This window comes from Patella vulgata, chromosome 6 (assembly GCF_932274485.2).
Source record: "Patella vulgata chromosome 6, xgPatVulg1.2, whole genome shotgun sequence".
NCBI lineage: Eukaryota > Metazoa > Mollusca > Gastropoda > Patellidae > Patella > Patella vulgata.
In genome coordinates, this window is record NC_065884.2 from 24102965 (window position 1) to 24125337 (window position 22373).

General features: G+C 32.9%; 1 protein-coding gene across 2 annotated transcripts; it reads left to right on the forward strand.

Annotated features, from left to right (window-relative positions):
• Positions 1 to 955: 955 nt before the first annotated feature.
• On the forward strand, positions 956 to 21254 carry LOC126824881 (phosphatidylinositol transfer protein alpha isoform). Of its 2 annotated transcripts, none has more exons than XM_050554294.2 (10): positions 956 to 1080; positions 6337 to 6367; positions 7214 to 7413; positions 8467 to 8566; positions 9267 to 9344; positions 10265 to 10345; positions 13134 to 13214; positions 14007 to 14102; positions 16167 to 16289; positions 17794 to 21254. In XM_050554294.2, exons 1-10 carry the CDS (start codon positions 1064 to 1066, stop codon positions 17845 to 17847), a joined length of 861 nt encoding a protein of 286 aa, XP_050410251.1. In that variant the 5' UTR covers positions 956 to 1063; the 3' UTR covers positions 17848 to 21254. The 2 variants fall into 2 exon arrangements, with proteins under 2 accessions (XP_050410251.1, XP_050410252.1); XM_050554295.2 differs by having other exon boundaries at positions 10265 to 10342.
• The last annotated feature ends 1119 nt before the right edge of the window (positions 21255 to 22373 follow it).

A 22373-nucleotide genomic window follows, 5' to 3' on the forward strand; every position in this document is an offset into this window, starting at 1 on the left:
AAACCATCGGTTTCCGTATTCATATTTCTGTCTTCTAATTTTGTTAGGTTTAAATCATCAGATCTACTACATGAACAGTTGTATCTTCTAGTGGAAACACTGACATAATGACATCAAAACATGAACAGTTGTATCTTCTAGTGGAAACACTGACATAATGACATCAAAATCTGTTTCATCAGCTGATGAATCTGAAATACAGGAAAAGAGGCATGTGTTAGTTAGTATATTTTAGGGCTTACGATGAAAAAATTGTATAGGAATAACAGGATATTTCGTGTCGGCATGATATAACATGCATAATTTTACTTCATAGATAAGATATGTAGCGCCATTCCTTATATATCACTTTCTCCTTCGCTAGATCCATTTTCTAATTGCTTTAAGACATTTGAAGCGGTTAATTTTGTGGATTTTGATGCCACAATTCTATCCTGTTGTTTTCTTTCCAACCAAGCGGCTAAAAATTGCAGCTAGAGAAAACCCAGTGCCAAAACCCATGAGGCTAGATCTGACTGAAGCGTACATCTTTGGCCATCATAAGTTCATCCTATCTCCTTTACTTTCTATTCCCCGGTTGTACGTGACAAGGAGTAGGGTCGCCTGTCAAACCTCGTGGGTTTTCTCCGGGTACTCAGGTTTTCTCCCACTGCTAAAGACCCCTACGCGCAAGCGAATTATAAAAATAAAATTGAACCATATGTTTGCCCCGAAATGACCTAGTTTGTGTCGAGTGGCCGTTAAACCAATTCTCTCTTTCTCTCTCTCCTTACAGAATTAATGTAAGGGAGGGAACTCCATTTAACAATTTGGTGCTGAGCTGTTTATTTGATCAGCAGTCCTTTTATAACAAGCTTAAATCAGGACAGTGATAATCCAGTTTCCAATGACAAACTCTAACCATTTACTGTAGTTTGAGGCTATCTTCATTATTCTTAAATCTGACATAAATCAGTAACCGGAAATAGATATCACGGGCACTATGCCGGTTTGTGACGTCATGAATTAGACCTCCGTTAACTCCCCGTGTTGAAATTGAAGAAGTGAATATTTCCAAGACAACATGTTACTATACGAATAGTAAGTATTTATCACAAATCTTGATAATTGATTTGGTTTCCCTAAATGTTAAACAAGTCGATATTATAACTTTCCAAAGCGGGAAGAAATAGATAGACTGCGAGGACACCAATAATGACAATAAATGTCATTACTCATTTTCTAAACGATAATATAATACCCAATAGATCTACTGCTTACTGGCATACTCGTACACTCAGCTTGGAATGAACTCGACACGAACAAAATGAAATGAAATACGATAATAGATTGTAGTAAATGCATAATTATTATAAAATATTGTGTTTTCTTAACAATTTTGAATATTGTGTATCGATTGACATAAATAAACCGAATGGTACAGGTGGGCGAAAAATATTCAATATTGTGTTTCATTTCACCATGGCAAGCATGTCATATCCTATAAACTAAGTATTAAAGCTTTTCTTGTACATTGTGATGTATTGATTTTCTCAATTGATCAATCTACTGGGTAGAAAACTGGTATGACTGAGAAGCTTGTTGTTTATAATAATGTCTCTTGTCCATTAATATTAGGACCCTGGACCTTATAATTTATATATGTTAGAACTGGAAGAAAACTACAAGATTACATTACAAGACAAGTGGGCCTAAAATAAATATTGCCAAAGAAACATAGAATAACAATTTGCTTTTATTTCACAATGTCTTATTGTCTCTATGACTAAGGATAGTCTGAAATCAAAATAAAATTATGTATTTGAAATAGTCAATCTCCTATGAGTCCTTTTTGATATAAAAAAATATCAACACAAGTCGATAATGTAAAAAAGAACGAGTAGAAGTTTTTGTTTATCACCCAGTAGAATATGATAGTTATCTCAGAAGCAGTATCTACTGTAGAATGTGTTATTGTGTGATAAATGTTGTTACAATAATTGCTCAAACTGTGGGATCACACCGTTTCTAATTAACCAGATACTCTTCCCTTTCTTATTTTTTGTGAATTATTGATAGTAAAATGTAATTTGTTATACATACATGTAGCTAATACTATTAGGAACTACCTCAAAATTAATCACCTGACCCAATTGATATGAGAGGGATGTATAATGTCACTGTGTAACCAGATTGAATCGTACTCAGGAGGAATCATAATCATAACCTGTCATATCTTTTTTACCAAATTATCCTGTAAACAGTTTAGACATGTTATGATCAACCAACAAAAAAACATTTCAATAGTAATGAGTAGGCCTAATCAGTTACATTAATTTTATAGAATCAGAACTAGTAAGAGTTGTTTTTATGAATTGAATTTTTTTTATTTAGGACCCTCTTTTTAGACATGAAAGCTTACATAATGTGGATTTCTGATCAGATGTAGATATAATCTAAGATTATTACTAATTAGTTATCAATCAATCAGTTAGAGTTAAATAGTCTTATCTTAACCGCATGGTAACAAGTGTAAACCATCACTTCTAATGGCTTTTAAATATTCTACCATTTTATGGTTTCTTTAATGAACCCTATAACTAGTGCTCCTTAAACTGATCCAAACTGCTTGGGTTACATGAATAGCTTTGGCACCCCAAGAACTGGTACATACAGTTCTATAATATGCATAGCTATTTACATAACTCAGGTGGTTTGAGACGGTCTAAGGAACAGTAATTTGAGACTTTTTTGGGTTTTCCTGGAATATATAAATATATTTGTCTGAAATATATCAACTTTCTTCAAGGAACCAGGCAGGGAAGTCAATATTTACATTTATAATTAAAATGTTTGTTTTGTATGATTATGTAGAAGTCTGCTTGTTTACCAATTTTAGTTAAAATTTTGGCCTACTGTATTGACAGTGGGACAAGAAATTGGTTATATCTCAACAAGGCTCTGTACATCGATGTAAAGTTTGATTAGGTACCAATGTACCTAACATTTTTTGTGTCAGATATATGAAAAGCGAGTATCAGTTTGTACATGTAATTTTTCGATCAAGTTCACCTGTACAATGAACTGTGTCCGGTTGACCGACTACCTGTTTACATCCTTAATATACTTGTGGTGAAAATCTATAAACAAATTATTAAAAATATTTCTTTCTGAATATAAAAAAAAAACTACTGAGTGGAGTACCGATGTGTTTCGGTATGTCACGTCACGCCTTATCACATCAACATTCAAGTTACACCATAAATTATTGGGTATTGTAACATCCAATACCTAATAAAGTGAAAAATCCTGTCATTTTGAACTCTTAATAGGATAGGAAGTCGTACTTTATGACCAAACTTTTTTATATTAATTGTTAGTAGACATCGGGGTCATCATACATACAAAGGTCAAGGATCATGGAAAGATTAGGTCACCATCTAGATGGTGAAAAGTCGAACAAACTTCAAAGTGGAACCGGAAGTAAACAAAATCGAAATTCAAAAATCGCCTCCCTAAAGATTGTTGCCATTTGGAGTAGGTTTAATACAAAAAAAGCTTTTGAAAATCAGAATTAAAATGGCGGCTGAAAATTGATTTGATTGGGTTTTTTTTGTAAAATCCAATATGGCGGCCAAGCGATTAAAAAAGTTATTGAAAATGAAAGATAATATCTGGGGCTAACCCCACGGCCACCATATGTCATCTTTTGTCTATTTTTAAAATGTAGAGAACTATTTATGTTCCGGAAAGATTCGGAAGGCCTCAATAAATTCCAGAAGTTTCTGGAAGCTGTCACAAAATTTTTTTATATACTATTTTGAAGGCATCTGTGTGTTCCTTATTCCTGCCAAGTTTCAACTTGATGTTGATGCCTCAAATAGTGACGAAGGTATACCATCTTGACTGTCGAAAGAATGATGAAGAAAATTTTCGCAAATATTTGATGCTAATATTAATCGATCGAACTTCCGAATTTCTAAAAACCATCAGTCAGGGCCCATATGGGATTTGTCCAAAGAATCCAAAAATGAAAACTCGTAGAAGATCCGCTGAGAAATAACCAAGATATGGGCAATCTGAGATTATTTTTTGTCCCATACGTAAAACACTTCCTGTACGTCAATAATGACCCAATTTATATTTATTAAATAGCCGCACGGAGGCCAACCACATCTACGTTGGCAGAATGTTGGCACCATGTAAAGTTTTGGCTGCACAGACTGACTAAATTCCCCCCCCCCCCCCAAAAGAAAATATAATAAAAACAATTACAGAAACAATAGGTGTTTTGAACGAAGGTGTCAAACACGTAAATATAAAAGGTCAAATACCGATATATGTAGGTCAACAGTTCAATGATTAGACTGTTAATAGCAATGTACAGCTATTGATAACACTGTGAAACTGGAGTGATTAGTCGGTCATTATCAAGTATTTTTTTTAACTGTAAAATATGTCACTTCTGGTGTGAAAGCTTATTTCTAATATCCCCACACCTTTTGAATACACAAACCCAACCAATAGTTGTGTCATTTAATGGTCACAGTCTTAACAACTTAATGACATAACTCCTACTTACTATGTAATGACTACTGTCGGATTACTAACCATTAACTCACTAGTGAACATTAAGCATATTAAATGACAACTAAGATCTGTTTATGGTAGATGTTTATAAGTGAAGATATCAGCTTGACAGTGTATTGTATGAACTTTTAAGCTAATCTTTGGAAATAGAAATATAGATCATATTTACGTAGGTCTATTGAGGCTGTTAAAGAGTTGTATTGAACGTGGTAACATATCGATATATAGATTTGATTTAAGTACATGTTAATTCATTTTGTGAAATATTAAAAATAGTTTTCTAATAAGCCCCCCCAAAATCTACCCTATTGTATTAAAATTGTCGTTAAAATTTATTTTGGGGAATAATATTCATGACTGCAGCAAATACAAACAGTGAGCTCATGTTGTTTTAGTTCTGAACACTTTAACTCTTTACACACCCACATTAAGATGTCACATATTGTTTGAACCCATGTCTATCTGTGCATTATCCATCATCCATTATCGTACAATTTAACACTAAATTTATTATGGCAATTGTCAAAATCGAGACGCAGATCCAAGTAGGAAGCGTAATTGTCACTGTCAGTAGTGTGTTTAATTTCGAGCTCATCAGGAATATGAATTCTACATAATCACTACATTTTGGATTATTCAGTGATAGAACATCATCGATATATCGATAAGTGAAATTAAAATGTCTGACTAATCGTTTAATTGATTTTACGAGTGCCTGTATGTAATCGGCTTCGTAGGAATAAGAAACAAATCGGCAAGCAAAGGTGCACAGTTGGTGCCCATGGGGATACCTACCACTTGCTGATAAATTTCCCCTCTAAATACAACAAAGATATTATCAATTAAAAAATCCAACATCTGAATTATTTTGTTGGCGGTGAATTTATTTTTGGAATCACTATGGTTCTTAACAAAATATGTGGAATTGTAATTAACAACTAAATATTGATATCTAACATTTCCCGATTTAGATGAAAAGACACTGTGAATAATGTCTTTTAACCAAGCTTTTAATTTACTATGGGGAATTTTAGTGTACAAAGTAGAAAAGTCAAATGTTTGTATAGATGAGATTGAAGCAAGTGATCTAGATTGTAAACCATCAAGTAACTCTTTGGAATTTTTTAATATCCACATTTGATTAAAACCACTACGAGAGTATATTTTGTCACAGTATTTTTGAATACCCTCTTTCACTGCTGTTAGAAAAGATGTCAATACTTTTGAAAGTGGTTTTGTGGAACAACGGGATGAACCTGCTATAAAACGTTGCTTGTAGGGATTTTTTATGTAGTTTAGGTATCCAATATCCCAAGGGCAGATCTGTATAGGTATCTCCACATGAGTACCAAATGAAGTGAGTACAGATCTGTGATTGGATATAATTTCATCCTTACTAAGCGTAGAGCGTTTATACGTAGCACTGTCGATTGATTTCCCGAAATTAAGTTCTTGGAACAGGCAGTCATAATAATATCGTTTACATATAAACACTAAGTTATTGGACGCTTTGTCAGCCGGTACAATGACATACTTGTCATGCAAGGCGTTGAGATTTTCAACAATGCTAACATCATTGAAAATAGATTTAGGCCTAGTATCAACTAACAAACATTGCATATATGTACTAGTATGTCAAAGATTTTTCTCTAGTTTCTCTTTATTAAGAGCAAAACTCTTTTAAGATTTTTGTGGCCTTATCTATATCATTTATTGCTACTTTATTTTATTATTGTATAAGAATGATTTATTATTGTATAATTTCAGTCGTGTGGTACTACCTATGGCGGTAGATGAGGTATGTTAAATCATTCTATAGTTAATAATTAACATCTCTTATATTTGATGTAAAAGATATTGTTTGTTGTGATTTTGATTATATATTGACCACACATTCAAACTTAATTAATTTCTATAATGTCTTGTATGATTGATCCATTTCCAATAAGGATTCTTAAGAGACTTCTTTTGAAAATTAGATTGGAACTAGGAACTGAGCTTGGCGCCATCTTGGAATTATGGCATAATATCAAAAGTCCAAGTCCTTCAATTGATGCACAATTATCCAGGGAACATACCTGCCATGTTTTATGTTAATCATACTTTTATTGGCAGAGCTTTAGGATTTTTCAAATAGATTCTCGTCAAGAACAACAAATGAGTATTGCTTGGCTTGGGAACTAGTTCCAGATCAAACAAACTGGTATAAGTTAGTAACGCGACATATTGCTATATGTAATATAATAAAGACAGTAAAACCATTTCAAACGTTTTGGTTTAGTGACATGTGGTGACAGGATACATTACGGCAGGGCTCTCACTTCAACATTTCGGAAACCTGTCAAATCTTTGTGTCCGTTTCGTTCATCTCAGATAAGGAAGACATTTCTTTAACAGAATGTTAATTTTGTCGTTACTCAATTTATATGTAAAATTTTTACACATAACTGTATTTCTTTTCTTTTAGGGGCCAAATTCTACGACATGTAAATTGACCAGTAAAATTCTTTAGTCAGTCAATTTTACTGAGAATCAGTCAAAACGGGTCAGATAAAAATATGATTGAATCGAGAGCTCTGCATTACAATACGTGTTTCTTTACTATACTGAACATTATCATTACCAAAAATTATTCTATTTTCAGTACCAAAGAGCCCAATTATATTCTGTAGCAGAGGCCAGTAAAAATGAGACCGGGGGTGGTGAAGGAATAGAAGTTTTAGCAAATGAACCTTTTGATAATAATGGATTAACGGCTGATAATGACAGATACCAAGATTTACAAGCGAACGGACAAAAGTTTTTAGTTGGACAATATACACATAAAATATATCATTTGGCAAGGTATTTTCTTAACACTTTTACTTAAAAATAATGGAAATTGTTGAATCATTGGCATAAAACTGACATTTTATTCCAGTATCAAAACGAAAATTGGTAAAACAACTTGTTGAAGCAAAAAGTTATTTGTTCTGAGCTTGCCCTAAATCTATTTGAGATATTACATTAGATTAATTCAAATCAACACTTTACTTCATAGATTTAGACAGGCCTAGAAATAACGGTTTTACATGTACCTGACAAAATGTCAGGCACTAATGAAATAGTACCTGACATTTTCAACTCAGTGCCGGACATGTATGAATAATATCAATAAAAAAGACAAATCAGTGCCGGACAAAATGACAGGCACCAGAGGTTTAGTGCCTGACAAAGCCTGAATCTGTGCCTGACATCGTCACTCACAGGTGCTTTATTTCCAGGCTTGGATTTAGAATCCCTTGGAATTAAAGTAAACTATAACATGTAGTATTGAATCTCTGAAACTATCAGTTCAATTGTGTTCAGTATTTGCAAATATATGATGAATTGAAAACTTTGTAATATTCGCCATTCTCGCTGCCACTGCTTTATAATCTAAATGAATCCAAGTCAGTGACTTTGATATTTGCTTTGATCCATTGCATGCAATGATATCTTGTTTTATAGTGAATGTACATTATTATTTAGCTTTAAACTGAAATTGATAGACACCCCCCCGGTACTTAAATGCAATCTGCTTTGAGCTATGTATCAGTTTGTCTAAATGAGTGTATTCTTTTTGTGTATTTATTGAATGAATCTCTCAGCACAGCCTGCTAGACCTTTTAAATCCCTGTAATTTAAATTGTAAAAGACTTTAACAATAACTGTATAGATTTTTGTGTATCAGTGGTATATAGCTTTTTAAAATCTTTGGAAGAAATATTGAGCAGTTTGATAAATAATAAAATGAAGTGGTACTTAATTTCTGGCTTGTCTGAAATTTTACTTTTTCATAATTAAAGAATGTCTTATTTTGTGTTAAATTTTGATTTTAATATTAATAGCTTTTTAACATTAAATTGTATTTTTCAGTAAAGTTCCAACTTTTATACGAATGCTAGCTCCTAAGGGTGCCTTGGAGATACACGAAAAAGCATGGAATGCATACCCGTATTGTAGAACAGTGATAACGGTAAGATTGATCACACCAATATTGTAGAACCATGGTAAGATTGATCACAACTATATTGTAGAAACATGGTAACACTGATGACACTTTACATCCATTTTGTAAAACAGTATTAAGATTGACCACAGTCATATTATAGAACAGTGTTAAGATTGATCACAGCAATAATGCATAAATGTAGTAACACTGATCACAGACATATTGAAGACCTATGGTAACACTGATCACAACCACATTGTAGAACCATGGTAACACTGATCACAGTCATATTGTAGAACCATAGTAACACTGATCCCAGCCATATTGTAGAACCATGGTAACACTGATCACAGCCATACTGTAGAACCATAATAACACTGAACACAGTCATATTGTAGAACCATGGTAACACTGATCACAGTCATATTATAGAACCCTGGTAAAATTGATCACAGCCACATTGTAGAACCATAGTAACACTGATCCCAGTCATATTGTAGAACCATGGTAACACTGATCACAGTCATATTATAGAACCCTGGTAAAATTGATCACAGCCACATTGTAGAACCATGGTAACACTGATCACAGCCATATTGCGGAGCACTAGTAAGATTGATAAGATGGATACTGGCCATATTAAAATGTAATAGTTATTTCAAAAATATGAAGACAAATGTTTTTGAAGAAAGAATATTGATTGATTTTATATTTTTTGTTTCAGAATCCTGATTATATGAAGGACAATTTTTTCATAAACATAGAATCAATGCATATGCCAGATCGTGGTCAGTCAGACAATGTAAGTTGATAGACGATCATAGTTAAATTTATTGCCAATCGACTCCATTCTAGAAATCCCCTTATTATACGCCCACACATAGTATGGGCATATAATGCGGTCGGTTGGTCCACATTTGCTTGGAGAAATCTTTTTCAACCCTTAAACAACGGTTCTTATGAGTAGACAACTGTTGGTGTTGAATTTGATCGCAAAAGCTATTTTCGTTCCAGAGTTATGGCCCTTTAATTAGAATAATTTTGCTTGTTTGTTTTCCAAAGGCCACAATATTTGATGATTCTTTTTCAAACCTTAGGATGATGATTCAACAGTAGATGATTGAATTTGAACAATAGTTGCTATTTTTGTTCCAGAGTTGTGGCCCTTAATTAGTGCAATTTTGCTGGTCCGCTTTATAGAAGCCACTATTTTTAACAAATCTTTTTCAGACCTTGGGATAAGGATTCTTATGTGTAGACAAAAACTAGGATTGAATTTGAGCGCAATCACTTTTTTGTGATTGACAGGATGTGTCCATGGAATTCATACAGCTCTAATAAGTGTGCCAAAGGGAATTCCCCACGACCAAGTCTGTAAGGAGTATATGTAAACTAGAGACACAACTGGGCAGAACAATCTAGGCATCCTCAGATATACAAAAATCACACTGAATACCATACATGTGTCTTTCTCTGTTCCTTGATATAGTAGCTAGGTTGTGCAAAACTTGATTAAAGTGTATTTTTTTAGAAAGACCATTGTCATAATTGACACAAAACTTTGATCAGTAATGTAATTCAAAATTATACCAATTTCATTTCCTTTCTCAATTATAGACTATGGATATTCTTGCTACTAGAATTTATTTACCCTCAAAAGTGATATTCACCTTAACTGTTGTCAACAATTGTATAACATTTGCTTATTTTCTGTTTGTTCAGGTTCATAATTTAAGTGAAGAGGACAAGAAAATACGACAAGTAGTGTATATAGATATTGCTGGCAAAGTGAAATCTCAGGCAGTAAGTTTTCTTTAATTACACAGTTTGAATTTACATTTTGGCATGTACTTTTCACCTCTATTAAATTGTCATTTGTAGAAACCATAACATGGTAGAATCAGTTAAAAATATAGAACATTTGCCTGCTGGATATTGTCAACAGTATTATTTCAAAATGTATTCTTTTGCACATGTTTTGTACCACAATATCTCTTTGTATGTGTAATTTGTAAATTGGTGATATTAAGCTAGGTGATATGAACTGGTACATGTATGATATCTTGCCATTATGTTCATTTATTTTGTTACTATTCCTGGCCAATGAAGTTGTACAAATTACTGCCTATAAATAATGTCAATTCCATCATTTGAATAATACGTTTGGAGGACATTTTTCCCAAAATTCTAAAGTTTTTCTGGGTTAATATGTGAATTGACCTTTGAACTAAACGTTTCAAATGTCTGTATAATTGCTGATGAATGGAAATGCATATTGGGAATCATGTAATAGGGTTATATTGAATACTTTAGAATTAAACTAATGCTTATTGAGTACTGTTCAGAGAAAAATATGTACAGGTAATTCACACCCGTATTTTATCTACTTATTTCAGAGTATTTATTGATAAGAGATCATCAATTGCATGGTTGGTACAGAAAAGTAGGGCATTAAATCCCATTTTATTTTGATAGAGGTTAATTAATTATGATTTAAATACAGATGTGATGCCATGCTTTGATGTTGGCGCACCATTCTTTGGTGTTGGCGCACCTTATTTCAAATAATATACTGGCGATGTGCCAATCGTACATTATTTATACTAGATGAAATAATGGACTCGCATGACGATTACATTGAAAAGCACGTGCAGGATGTTATTGTTTAATGATCTCGAGCAATGTGTCAATTGTACATTATTTATACTACATGCAATATTTGACCCGTATGACAATTACATAGAAATGTATGTGCAGGATAATATCTGTGTGGTTTAATTGCAAGATATTGCATAATATATTGAAACAGTACTGGGGCTAACATAAAGTTGCATTATGTAATAGCTAAAGTTGCCTATTGCAGATCTTTCTTTTGGCCTCAAATATTATATAAATTATTAATTAGGCATTTATTCACATGACAATCCCATAATCAACTCTCTAGGTCAGCGGTTTGATCAGATGTTTGTCATTTTGAATGGTTTAAAACACAATAATCATTTAAAAATTTAATTTAAAAATGGATAATCAAGCCATGCAAACAGTCATAACATCACTCAGAATAAAGTAATTTGACTGAGAGAACTTACATAATGCATCTTTAATAAACAAATTTTAATATTTTAATTTTCTTTTTATTTGTTATCACCAATGAGTTTTAGTTGGGTTAATTTGTAATCTGCATGGTCTTTAGTTTACTTTTTAAATGCCCACATTGATATGTGATCATATATTGTCGTCGCCCCCGTCCGTCTGTCCCGTGGTCACAGTTTTTATCCGAACTTGATGAAACTTAAAATATATGTTTATATCCAAATCTCAGTTCCTTTCGATATTCATGCATATTGGACCGTAACTTGATTATAGCCCCGATTGTACAAATAATCATGTTCTTGTTTAGCCTGTTCTCTATCTCTTGCAAAATGTGAGCGTATCTTGCCTGGAAACTGCTGGTTTGTGTCTTTATCAACTTTACATCACTCTAATATAAATGTAGGAAACATTTAGTAGGCATGTTGCCTGGGTGGTGTTTGTCAAGTTAATTTTCACAAAACTTTATGTCATGAACACATAGAACATGTACAGAAATTGTGTTGTTTGCTATTTACAACTTAAAATTGCTTTTACATAAATAGGTTAAACTGGTTGTAACAATATGTATCTAAAAAGAGAACTTATCGTAGGCATTATTACTAGTGTACCTACGGGAAGTCATTGGACCTTGTTCTGACTTTTGCTATTGTTAATCCTATCCAAATACTTCTTGGCATTTCTAACTATATTCTACCTTGTTTAATAGTGCAGACCTAGTGTAGCCGCCAACCCCGAACAGACAAACAGACAGACAGACCGACAAACGACAGTCACAAATATATATATATAGAAGATAGATGAAACCACCATTCAAAATATAATCATAAAGGCTAGAAAATGACATTATAGTACTTTTGTTACATTCTACACGTTGCATACCTCGTAAATCCTCTCGAGAATTCTACTTTGGTTTTCAGTTAAATTAACCAATCATTCTACTTGCAAACCCGAAATTATTTCTTTATTGTCCAATCCATAGTCGCCTTCTAATTTACTTTATTCAAATCTAAGTAGTAACATTGTGTAATCGTAATATTATCGCCATGTCACGTATTGTCTTGTATATTATCGTAGATATTAAATTAAAAAATGGTTCAAATGAACCAAGTTAACCAGGTAATGAAATAAGTATGGCCTTAGATAATTTAGATTTTCATTAAAGAATTGTACATTTCTATGAAAAGTTTCCCGAAATTTTTGTGCGAATAATGCATTTTTAGGTGAGTATAGCTTGCGCACGAGTGATGACTTGCACCCCCTGACAAGGTCTGTTTTATGTTGAAAATTGATACCAAATGGTTAAACGGTTACTAACCGGTTAATAGCTATGGTTATTTGAATAACAAAAAGTCCTAACCGTAGGAGCACTAATTATTACATGGTTTTTGGTCAGTGGTAACTACATCAGTATGTACTGGTATTTGTTTGAACTGTTGACTATTCCATAAAGGGTCAGACATGTAAACTGTATTTAATGATTAAAGCTGATATTTTTCAGGATTATAAAACAGAATGGGATCCAAAATTATACAAGTCTCAAAAAACTGGTCGAGGTCCCCTTAATACTCCTGACTGGAAGGTAAGACATTAGTAACAGTTTTTATACGCCCACATTGAAATGTGGTCATATATATTCGTCACCCATATCCGTCCGTTGTTTTGGCGTCCACAATTGATTGTGAACGCTTTAGAGGCTAAAGTTAATATCCGATTGACTTTAAATTGATACACAGAGTTTATGTTCATGCGGTGAAGAGTTGTGGCCCTCGATCACGTTAAACAATCTTGTGGAAGCTCTAAAGGCTAATGTTAATATCCGATTGACTTTAAATTTATACACAGTATTTACAGTCATGAGACGAAGAATCCTATTGATTTCCGATAATTACTTCCAGAGTTATGGCCCTTGATTACTTGAGAAATCTTGTGGATGCACTAGAGGGTAAAGTTAATAAAGATTTATACACAGTGTTTATGGAATTCTAACGATTTCTGGGTTGTTACTCGTTATAAGATTTTTAGTGTGTTGTAAATGTTCTCATTACGAACAAAGGAAAAAAAAATATGTTAACTGCTTGGATGACTTTGCATACTGTGTATGTTTCGTTGCCGGGTAACCTATCTTTAATCCTTTAGTTGAAAACATTTGTATTGAATTTCAAAATATGTTTAAATAACATGAAAAGAAATATAAGTGCTTTGGAAGGATTGTCACTTTATAATCAATGACGTTATGTCTTTAATGTGTGATTTTAGAAAAAAAACTAATAAATGTACATGTAAATTTATTTTGAATGAACTTTCAGCTGAAAATAAAGCTAAATAATTCTGTGAAGTAAATTAGTCTTTGATTTTTTTTTTTTTTCTTCAGGAAACTGTTAATCCGGTTATGTGTGCGTATAAACTAGTTCGAATAAAATTTAAATGGTGGGGTTTACAAACCAAGGTAGAAAAATTAGTCCAAAAGGTATGATATAGTTATTTAAAGTGTTTAAAGGAGCTAAATCGCTGTTCTTTGGCACCTAGAAAGGGACACAAATAGGTCGCATTGCATATACATGTATAGTGGACTTTCAACGGCTGAATGCTACAGCATTCTGTAAAATCCATCATCATTTTGATCTCCCAATTGATTTCCTTATTACTTCAACAAAAAAAGTTTTGAGTAGTCTGGATTCTGAATATTTTGAATTACGACATCAATCTGCGATCCCATCACACTATTTGCATTCTATTAACATTGGATAAACCAGCCTTCAATCAGTGGGTGTTAACCAACAAGCAATCACCAATCAATTATCTGTTGATTATAATTTTATAATCTCTTGTTAGAGATTGCAAGGTATCTGATTTGAGTTTCTCACATCAAATACAGCGACATTATATATAAATTGGCAAGATGAAGAATCATTATAATATAATATTGTGTTCATAATGTGTGATTGTCTTGCAAAGCGTGCCCGTACGGATTTGACATTGGATGTCAAGCCGCAAATTATAGCAGATTTTGAGAAGTTCCACGACCTACACAGAAGGAATATAGCCGTTAAGTATTCAATTGGCCATACTACAGTATCTAACATTTTAAAGTGAAAAAATAAACTCAAACAAAAATTTGCCGATAACTTTTACAGCAGTAAGAAACGATTTTACTTGTACGCTAAGTTTGAACACATCAACAGACTGATGCACAAGTGGACATTAACAACCTGTCAGTAAATTGGTCAGCCAATCGTAAGGCTTGGATAAAAAGTGCTATTTATTCGGGTTGGTGCATCTTCTGACGACGAAGATGACAATATACCGCTTGCAGAACTAATCTAATCCTTGGTACCTTCTTCAAGCACATATTACATGATTTGAAAACATTCACTCAAATTAAAGATATTCAAAGTAAATTGTAATGCACATGTATTGTTATGTTATTGTGTCTTGTTATACAATTGATATAATGTAATAGAAATTTGAATGTACAGAAAGTGTTATCATATTTTAAGTTCTGGATATTCGAGTGTGCATTATAACAATACTTTCGGTATCCAAAGGTGCAATTGGGGCAATTGAGTATTCCTACATGCTTCGTAATCCAGCATATAGTAGCGATCTCGTACGATGTTGGAATTGACATTGTCCACTGTAATAATGTAATATGAATTATATAAACTGATTTACATTCAATCATTTCTGTTTTTACTGTAATTTCTAATCAGTTATGTTTAGCGAAATACCCGAGGAGTCTGAATTGAATTCCTGTCTTTGGTGTCTGGTTATTCCAGTCTACACCGGTAGTATTCTCCTACATGGGATATGTTTAGGCTCGTTCATCGATTTGTGAGCCAATTTTAAAATTTTCATTTTGTCTGAAATATTGGATATCAGAAGGCCAACTTTTCATGGTAAATGTTGATTTAAATTGACCAAGAAGTCGTGTTTGCAATCTCAAAGACTGTGGATAATGTTGAGTTAAAAACTTGACTCCTTTAATATTTCTGATTAAAGAGGAATATTAGAGTTAGCTAAGAATTGACATAATTCCTACTGAATAGACCTGGAAATAACAGTTTTAGTTTTATCAGTTACAAGTGAATTTATAACTGACATATGCATTTTTTGATCAATATCTTTTTTCCACACAAAGTACTCAAACTGATTATTCCAAATTGAGTTAAGAAAAGAAATCCAGAATATCAAAGATAATCACCCAGTTTGGATTCAGTCAGATCAAAAAGATACCCATTGAAAATTGTAACCCAACACTTAAAGATGGCATTATTTATGTTTAATTCATCATTTGTCTGTAAATACTGTAAAGAACTGAACCATTTTTGGACTGATATTCCTTTTAGATATTAGACATTCACAATATTGTAATTTGCAAACTTTCAAAATCCTTCAAATGATCACTGACTTCAGTGTTGTAAAGCCATTTGTAGTATATCATTTGTGTAGAATGTACACCTCCTGGTCCTCTGTGATGTCAATCTTCTTAAATATTTTAATAATTTTACGTTAATTTTTTTTCGTCCTGCAGCAAGAAGAACGACTTTTCTTCAATTTCCATCGCCAAGTATTCTGCTGGACTGATGAATGGTATCCATTGACAATGGCAGATATACGTGAACTTGAAGAAAAAACAAAGAAAGATTTAGATAAAGTAAGTGATGTTTTTACCCAATCTCTTGTGATTATATACAGTACAATCTGTATTAAGCAGCCACTAAAGCAAATTTTCATGACGGGTCGCTTACGGGAGTGACCTTTTAATAAAATCTCAGTGTTTTTTAGTGCTAACATCAAGTAAAGTTTACACCTGGATGTATTGGGAGCAAACATGAATACTTGCATCGGTAAATTTGGCAGTCACTATAACCTGCTTGGAATGAAAATTCTTTGACTCAAATCCCTGATATAACTCCTGTAAATGTGTCATTTTGCACCAACATTGATACTTCTGTCTACCATTGTGACTTATTCGATAATATTTATCCATTTTTGTGAAGAAAATCCATGAATTAATTTTATTTCATCAATAAAACACATGTCCACCTGTGTATGTAATATAGGTGTTAAAACATCTGTTTAGCAACAAAATTGACAGTGGAAAAAAGATACTAGATTATCGTGACAAAACTTGGCTTTGAGGGTACTTTTAGTTTATTCAATCAGTATCAAATAATGTCTTGTTACGTGTGAAAACAATGATCAGGGTTTGTAATTTAATAAAACAAAAGATGAATTAACTGATAATCCCGGGTTTATTGTTATTTTTACAGTTCTTTTTACCTGATCGGTGGGGGGCCAAATAATAAACTGTTAATAACAAGATGGTATCATTCAACAATGGCCGTTGAATGGGCAATGTTTTGTTAAATTTATTAGAGGAGTGACCGTTGATTAAAGTTATAAAACAATAGAATTTCTACCAGGGGAATTTATTGTGACCGCTTACATGTACAAGGAGATGTCGCTGAATAGGAGTGGCTGCTCGACGTGCTCGTACAGATTCTAAATTGTTAAAAAAAACCAATTTTAATCTCAAGATTTATTTGACAAGGATTATGGTCACCTGCCTATTCAACAATTTCCATCAATTCTGTCAATGTTTGTTTGTTATAGCACATTCCAAATGCTTATGTTTGTTTTATTTTGTTTTACTTGTGTCTCCTCATTGTGTGTTATATATCTTTTATTTAATTACATGCTGGGGATCATGTGGCTAAGTGGGTAAGACGCTGGCTCACTAGCCTGGAGGTCGGGTGTTCGATCCCTGCATTGGCCGAGAAAGTTCATCCAGATTTTCAGGCGTGGTTCCCCCTTGTCAGTGATGCAGGACGGAGGGCCTGACAAGGACAGCTGTCTAGTCATTCGGATGAGATGAAAAACCGAGGCCCCGTGTACACATTGGCGTGCACGTAAAAGCTCCCTTGACAGTTGGAATTCGATGTAAGAGGAGGCCGTAGTGCCGCTGTCCAGGCAAAATTTCCCTCATAGCACACTGTATGGTGTATGCCCGTCTTCATTATCCCAGTTCGGAGCAAAACAGTAGGACGTTAAACCCCATTTCATTTCATTTCATTTACATGCTAGAAGTAAAGGATAAGCAAGAGGAATGTTTGCTGTCTAATGGTCAATTATATATTTTTTTTATTTATTTACAGGCTAGATGTGAAGGAAGTGTAAGAGGAATGTCGGCAAAAGATGAATCTGATTAAGTTTTATTTATATAAATATGATGTTAATGTTATTCATCTAAATATAAATACCATCACCTAGTTATTTCACTGACTCATTCAAATCCCACAAAATACTAGTAATAACTACTGCTTTATACTGATATAGCACTAGCTTTCTCTTCCAAGTTTATCAGATTTTCCAGGGTAACTGATTATACTATATAGTTTACTAATGGATACATATGACTTTACTCCAGAAAAGGAAGTGCATCTCATGTTCAAGGCTCCGTCATTAATCAATTATCTGATTTGTGCCATAAATCTTTTTTATGTTAAAGCATTCTTTCATATAAACTTGGAGAGAAGGAATCTACCACCCTGCACCCTCTTTAGAATTATGGTTTTTGTTTTCTTTTTGAACTGTGATATTTATTTTATTTACTAGTGTTAAATACTTAATCTATAACAAGATAATCACAGTGTTGTGTTCGCTTCTATTGTCCATTTATAGAAATGATATTTACCATTTTATGCAACAATTATGTGCTTGAATTGAAGTAAAATATATGGGGAGAGGAGTTTACCTTTATCAAAACCTGTAGACATTATTCAGGTAAAAAAAAAAGAAATAGATCATTAATTGTCTGGCTGTATGTACTCTGAAAACAACAACATTGAAGTTGTGACATTGAAATTGTATGTACCGGTATGATGTCTGTATGCTGCTGATGGGGATCTTTGGTGGTGTTATAAATTCATCCATATAACTTAAGGTTTAGCACTGATTTAAATTCATTGAGAACTTTTCTCAGGATACGTGGCCAAGCCAAATCTTTATTTATCATTTAGTTTAGTTATTAAAAGCAATGGATAAACCTCAGTGTTGATATACTAGTACCAGTGGGATAAGAACAATTTAGAAAGAATTTAGACAGTTAAAATTAATGGCTATCCAATGCTGATAATTTTATGAGTTTTGTTCTTCTATAGCCAAAATAAATATTAAACTTGATTTTAAAAAATATGCAACGATATGCACAACATACATTAATCTTTATTGACAGGGTCATTCGTTACATTTTTTAAAATTCATTTCTTTTGTTTATTTTTCTTATTGTTATTTATTTGTAGTAGATTTGTTTTATAGATAATAGTTTTGATATTTACCATGATATTAAAATCTATTGACTTGTTTAATATGGCTACATGTATTTAAAGATCAGTTTCTTCAAGGATATTTAAGTCAACTTTTTCACATCCCATAATTACTTTGGCCTGAAAATATAATGAACTGTAAATATAAAATCATACATACCAGAGGAGTTTATTCACTTTTGTTATTATAAGAGTCGTTGATCGTCATTTGCATTCAACCAACCGAGTGGGCATAGGGAAGTAACTCATATTTTATTGCAACTAAGATTATTGTGGTGAAAGTAAACAATGACACTAAGACTGGCATGTGAACTGTTTTTTGATGGTTCATAGAATTAAGATACAATCAAGGGCAGATAACTTGAATTCGTGAAAATCATGTGGATAGCCCCAGGGGTTAGTCAGGTAAAACAGAGCGATACCACTGGGGATACCAAGATCAGCAGCTTTAATACTTTTCCAAAGCCTAGTGTGTTATTATTATGAACACATGTTGATTTAAACAATACTTTATTTAAATCAGATGGATATTGTATACATACACTGTCAAAAGGTATAAGGATTCAAAAACAAGCCAAAGGCTTATATTAGTTCGTCTCCTTATTTAATAAATATACTACAAATACAATTGTAATATGTACATGTACACTTCACATATAAAAAATACATTTAATAAAATGGTATTTTCCATTTACTATTAATCGTGCATGCAAGTAATTTAATAATTTGTGTCACTTACAGTACCTTACCATTTCATAATATGCTTGCTCGTATGATGTTTTGAGGACGTCAGAGGTATATTATACAGAACACATGTTCTGTGTAAAGTTAAAGATCTTTCAAATGACGATCACATACTTTAATATTAAATTTAGCAATGTTTGTCCATATAAAATGATTTATGATTTAAAAGTTACCAGTAAATAATATTTTTTATTTGTTCCTGACAAATCATGGAAATATATATTTTTATTAGATGACATTCATGGACTAATATATATATTTTGTCTCATTAAATTAAGACATTTTTTTCAGAGTTGATTTTGCTAAGACTGGGATTTCGGAAACAATTTAAAAAATATTACTTTAAAATGTAACATTTCATCAAGATAAAGCACTAATGTTTATTTGAAGATTGCTCTGTGAAGAAATTGGGTTAGAACTTTGCAAATCGTATGAACTTTCATATTATGAATGAGAATAGTTTTTATGCTTTAATAACATGGATCTGGTATTGTGGAACTAGTTTAGGTTTGTTTGAATTTAAATAAATTTCTTGTCTCTATATGTCACTTTATATACATATTGAAGGATCATATGCACAAAGTTAGATTTATATTAAGATTGTTTTATTATAGTTTCATAGACCTTAATACATGTAAATATATCAAGTGGTCTTTAGTCAAAAATTATTCTTTAGATGATGACTTTGTGAAGATAATAATTATATTGATAACCTCAAAATTTTAGAAACGGTGGCAGAAAATTCTTCTATATATTTCATATAATAGCATGTCTCCAAAATAATTAGAATGAGTGACTCTTTCTAGAGATATTTTATATATAGAAAATTTCATATTATATGTGTATGATTGTTCTACACAATATGAATAGAAATACACATTCACTGGTGCATAGTTTACTAGTTTTACTATTGATCTATATAAATACAATTGTTTCTCATAACATTGGCATTAATATCTTAAGTATTCTAAAGTAATATCTATGTTGGATAGAGTAAATGACCTTACATGTATATTATGTAGCTGTGTATAAATAAAGAATATACTAATAAAGTGTAAAGTTGAGCTATTAATTTGTGTGCTTTTAATGTTGCCATTATAAGTTAAATCGAAATACAAATATTAAATCGTGTATGTAAAAAAACGTTGATGGATAATTTGACTAATGAATTGTAATTACATGTATTTGTAAATTTCATTACGGTAATATTAATTGTTGACAGCAGGACTGTCTTTATGTTTGTGGCAGTTTTTTTTCGGTATAACACCATCTGGTATGCAAAATTATGTCACTTCTTTTTAAAACATCTATGTTTTATCTGATTCAGTCCTGTACATATTGTGCACATTCCCAAACTTTAAAGTGAGTTCTTTATTAAAACTAAACCCGTGATTTAAAAAAAAAAAAGTAATGATGACATGACGTTATTAAAACTATTAAACAGAAAGAACTTGTTGACATTATATGTGAAAGGTTTCTTGCTTGTGTAATATACATGTACACTGTTTTGTCATATACATGTACAATAAACTTACGATGATGGCTTATTCTGTGTTTTCATTGAATATATTTCATTGAGTCAAAGTTGAGCTTGCGCATTTACTGATTGGATAACTTACATGCGCACAGATTAACTTCTGAGGCGACAAGTCGAAAAAATTGTATTTTGTCGGGTTATTTTGTCGTGTTGGCGGGTTGATTTCGTCGACTTATCGCCTTGTCGGGTTATGAATAAATTGAAGGCGACAAGTCGACAGAATTGACCCGACAAGTCGACAAAATGAAGGCGATGATCGTCGGGTTATTTTGTTGTGTCGGTGGGTTGATTTTGTCGACTTGTCGCCTTTGACTTATTCACAACCCGACAAAATACAATTATTTCGACTTGTCGTGCCGCGACTTGTCACCTCAGAAGTTAATCTGTGCGCATGCAAGTTATCCAATCAGCAAATGCGCAAGCTCGAGTTTGACTTCCGAGGCGACAAGTCGCCGCACTACAAGTCGAAATAATTGTATTCTGTCGACTTGTCAGGTTGTGAATAAGTCGAAGGCGACAAGTCGACAGAATTAACCTGACAAGTCGATGAAATGAAGGCGACGATCATCAGGTTATTTTTTCATGTCGGCGGGTTGATTTTGTTGACTTGTCGCCTTCTTAAGAAGGCCACGATTTAGATTCATTTGAATGGCCGCTAACAGCCACCATAAGAACATAACAAGAACGTAATGGGTATGGTCACTAACTGGTTAGTGAGACTGAGAGACTGGTTAAACGCTATCAAATTATTGCGTGCTTGAATATTACAGTCTACCAAGCTCACTCTGTATCATTAATTTAGTACTATAAGGATAGTACATATAAGGTAAATCTAATATAGTGCTACATTTCTGTATGTGGGTGGGTTGGATGGCCGAATAGTTAGCATGTGTGCTCGCTATATCAAATGGTCTGTCAAGGAGTAGGGTCGCCTGTCCAGCCTCGTGGATTTTCTCCGCGTCCTTCGGTTTCCTCCCACTGCTAAAGACCCCTACGCGCAAGCGATTTATTGAAATACAATTGAACCATGTGTTAGTCCCGAAATGACCTCTCTCTCTTTCTCTCTACATTTCTGTATGTGGGGGGGTTGGATGGCCGAATAGTTAGCATGTGCGCTTGCTATATCATA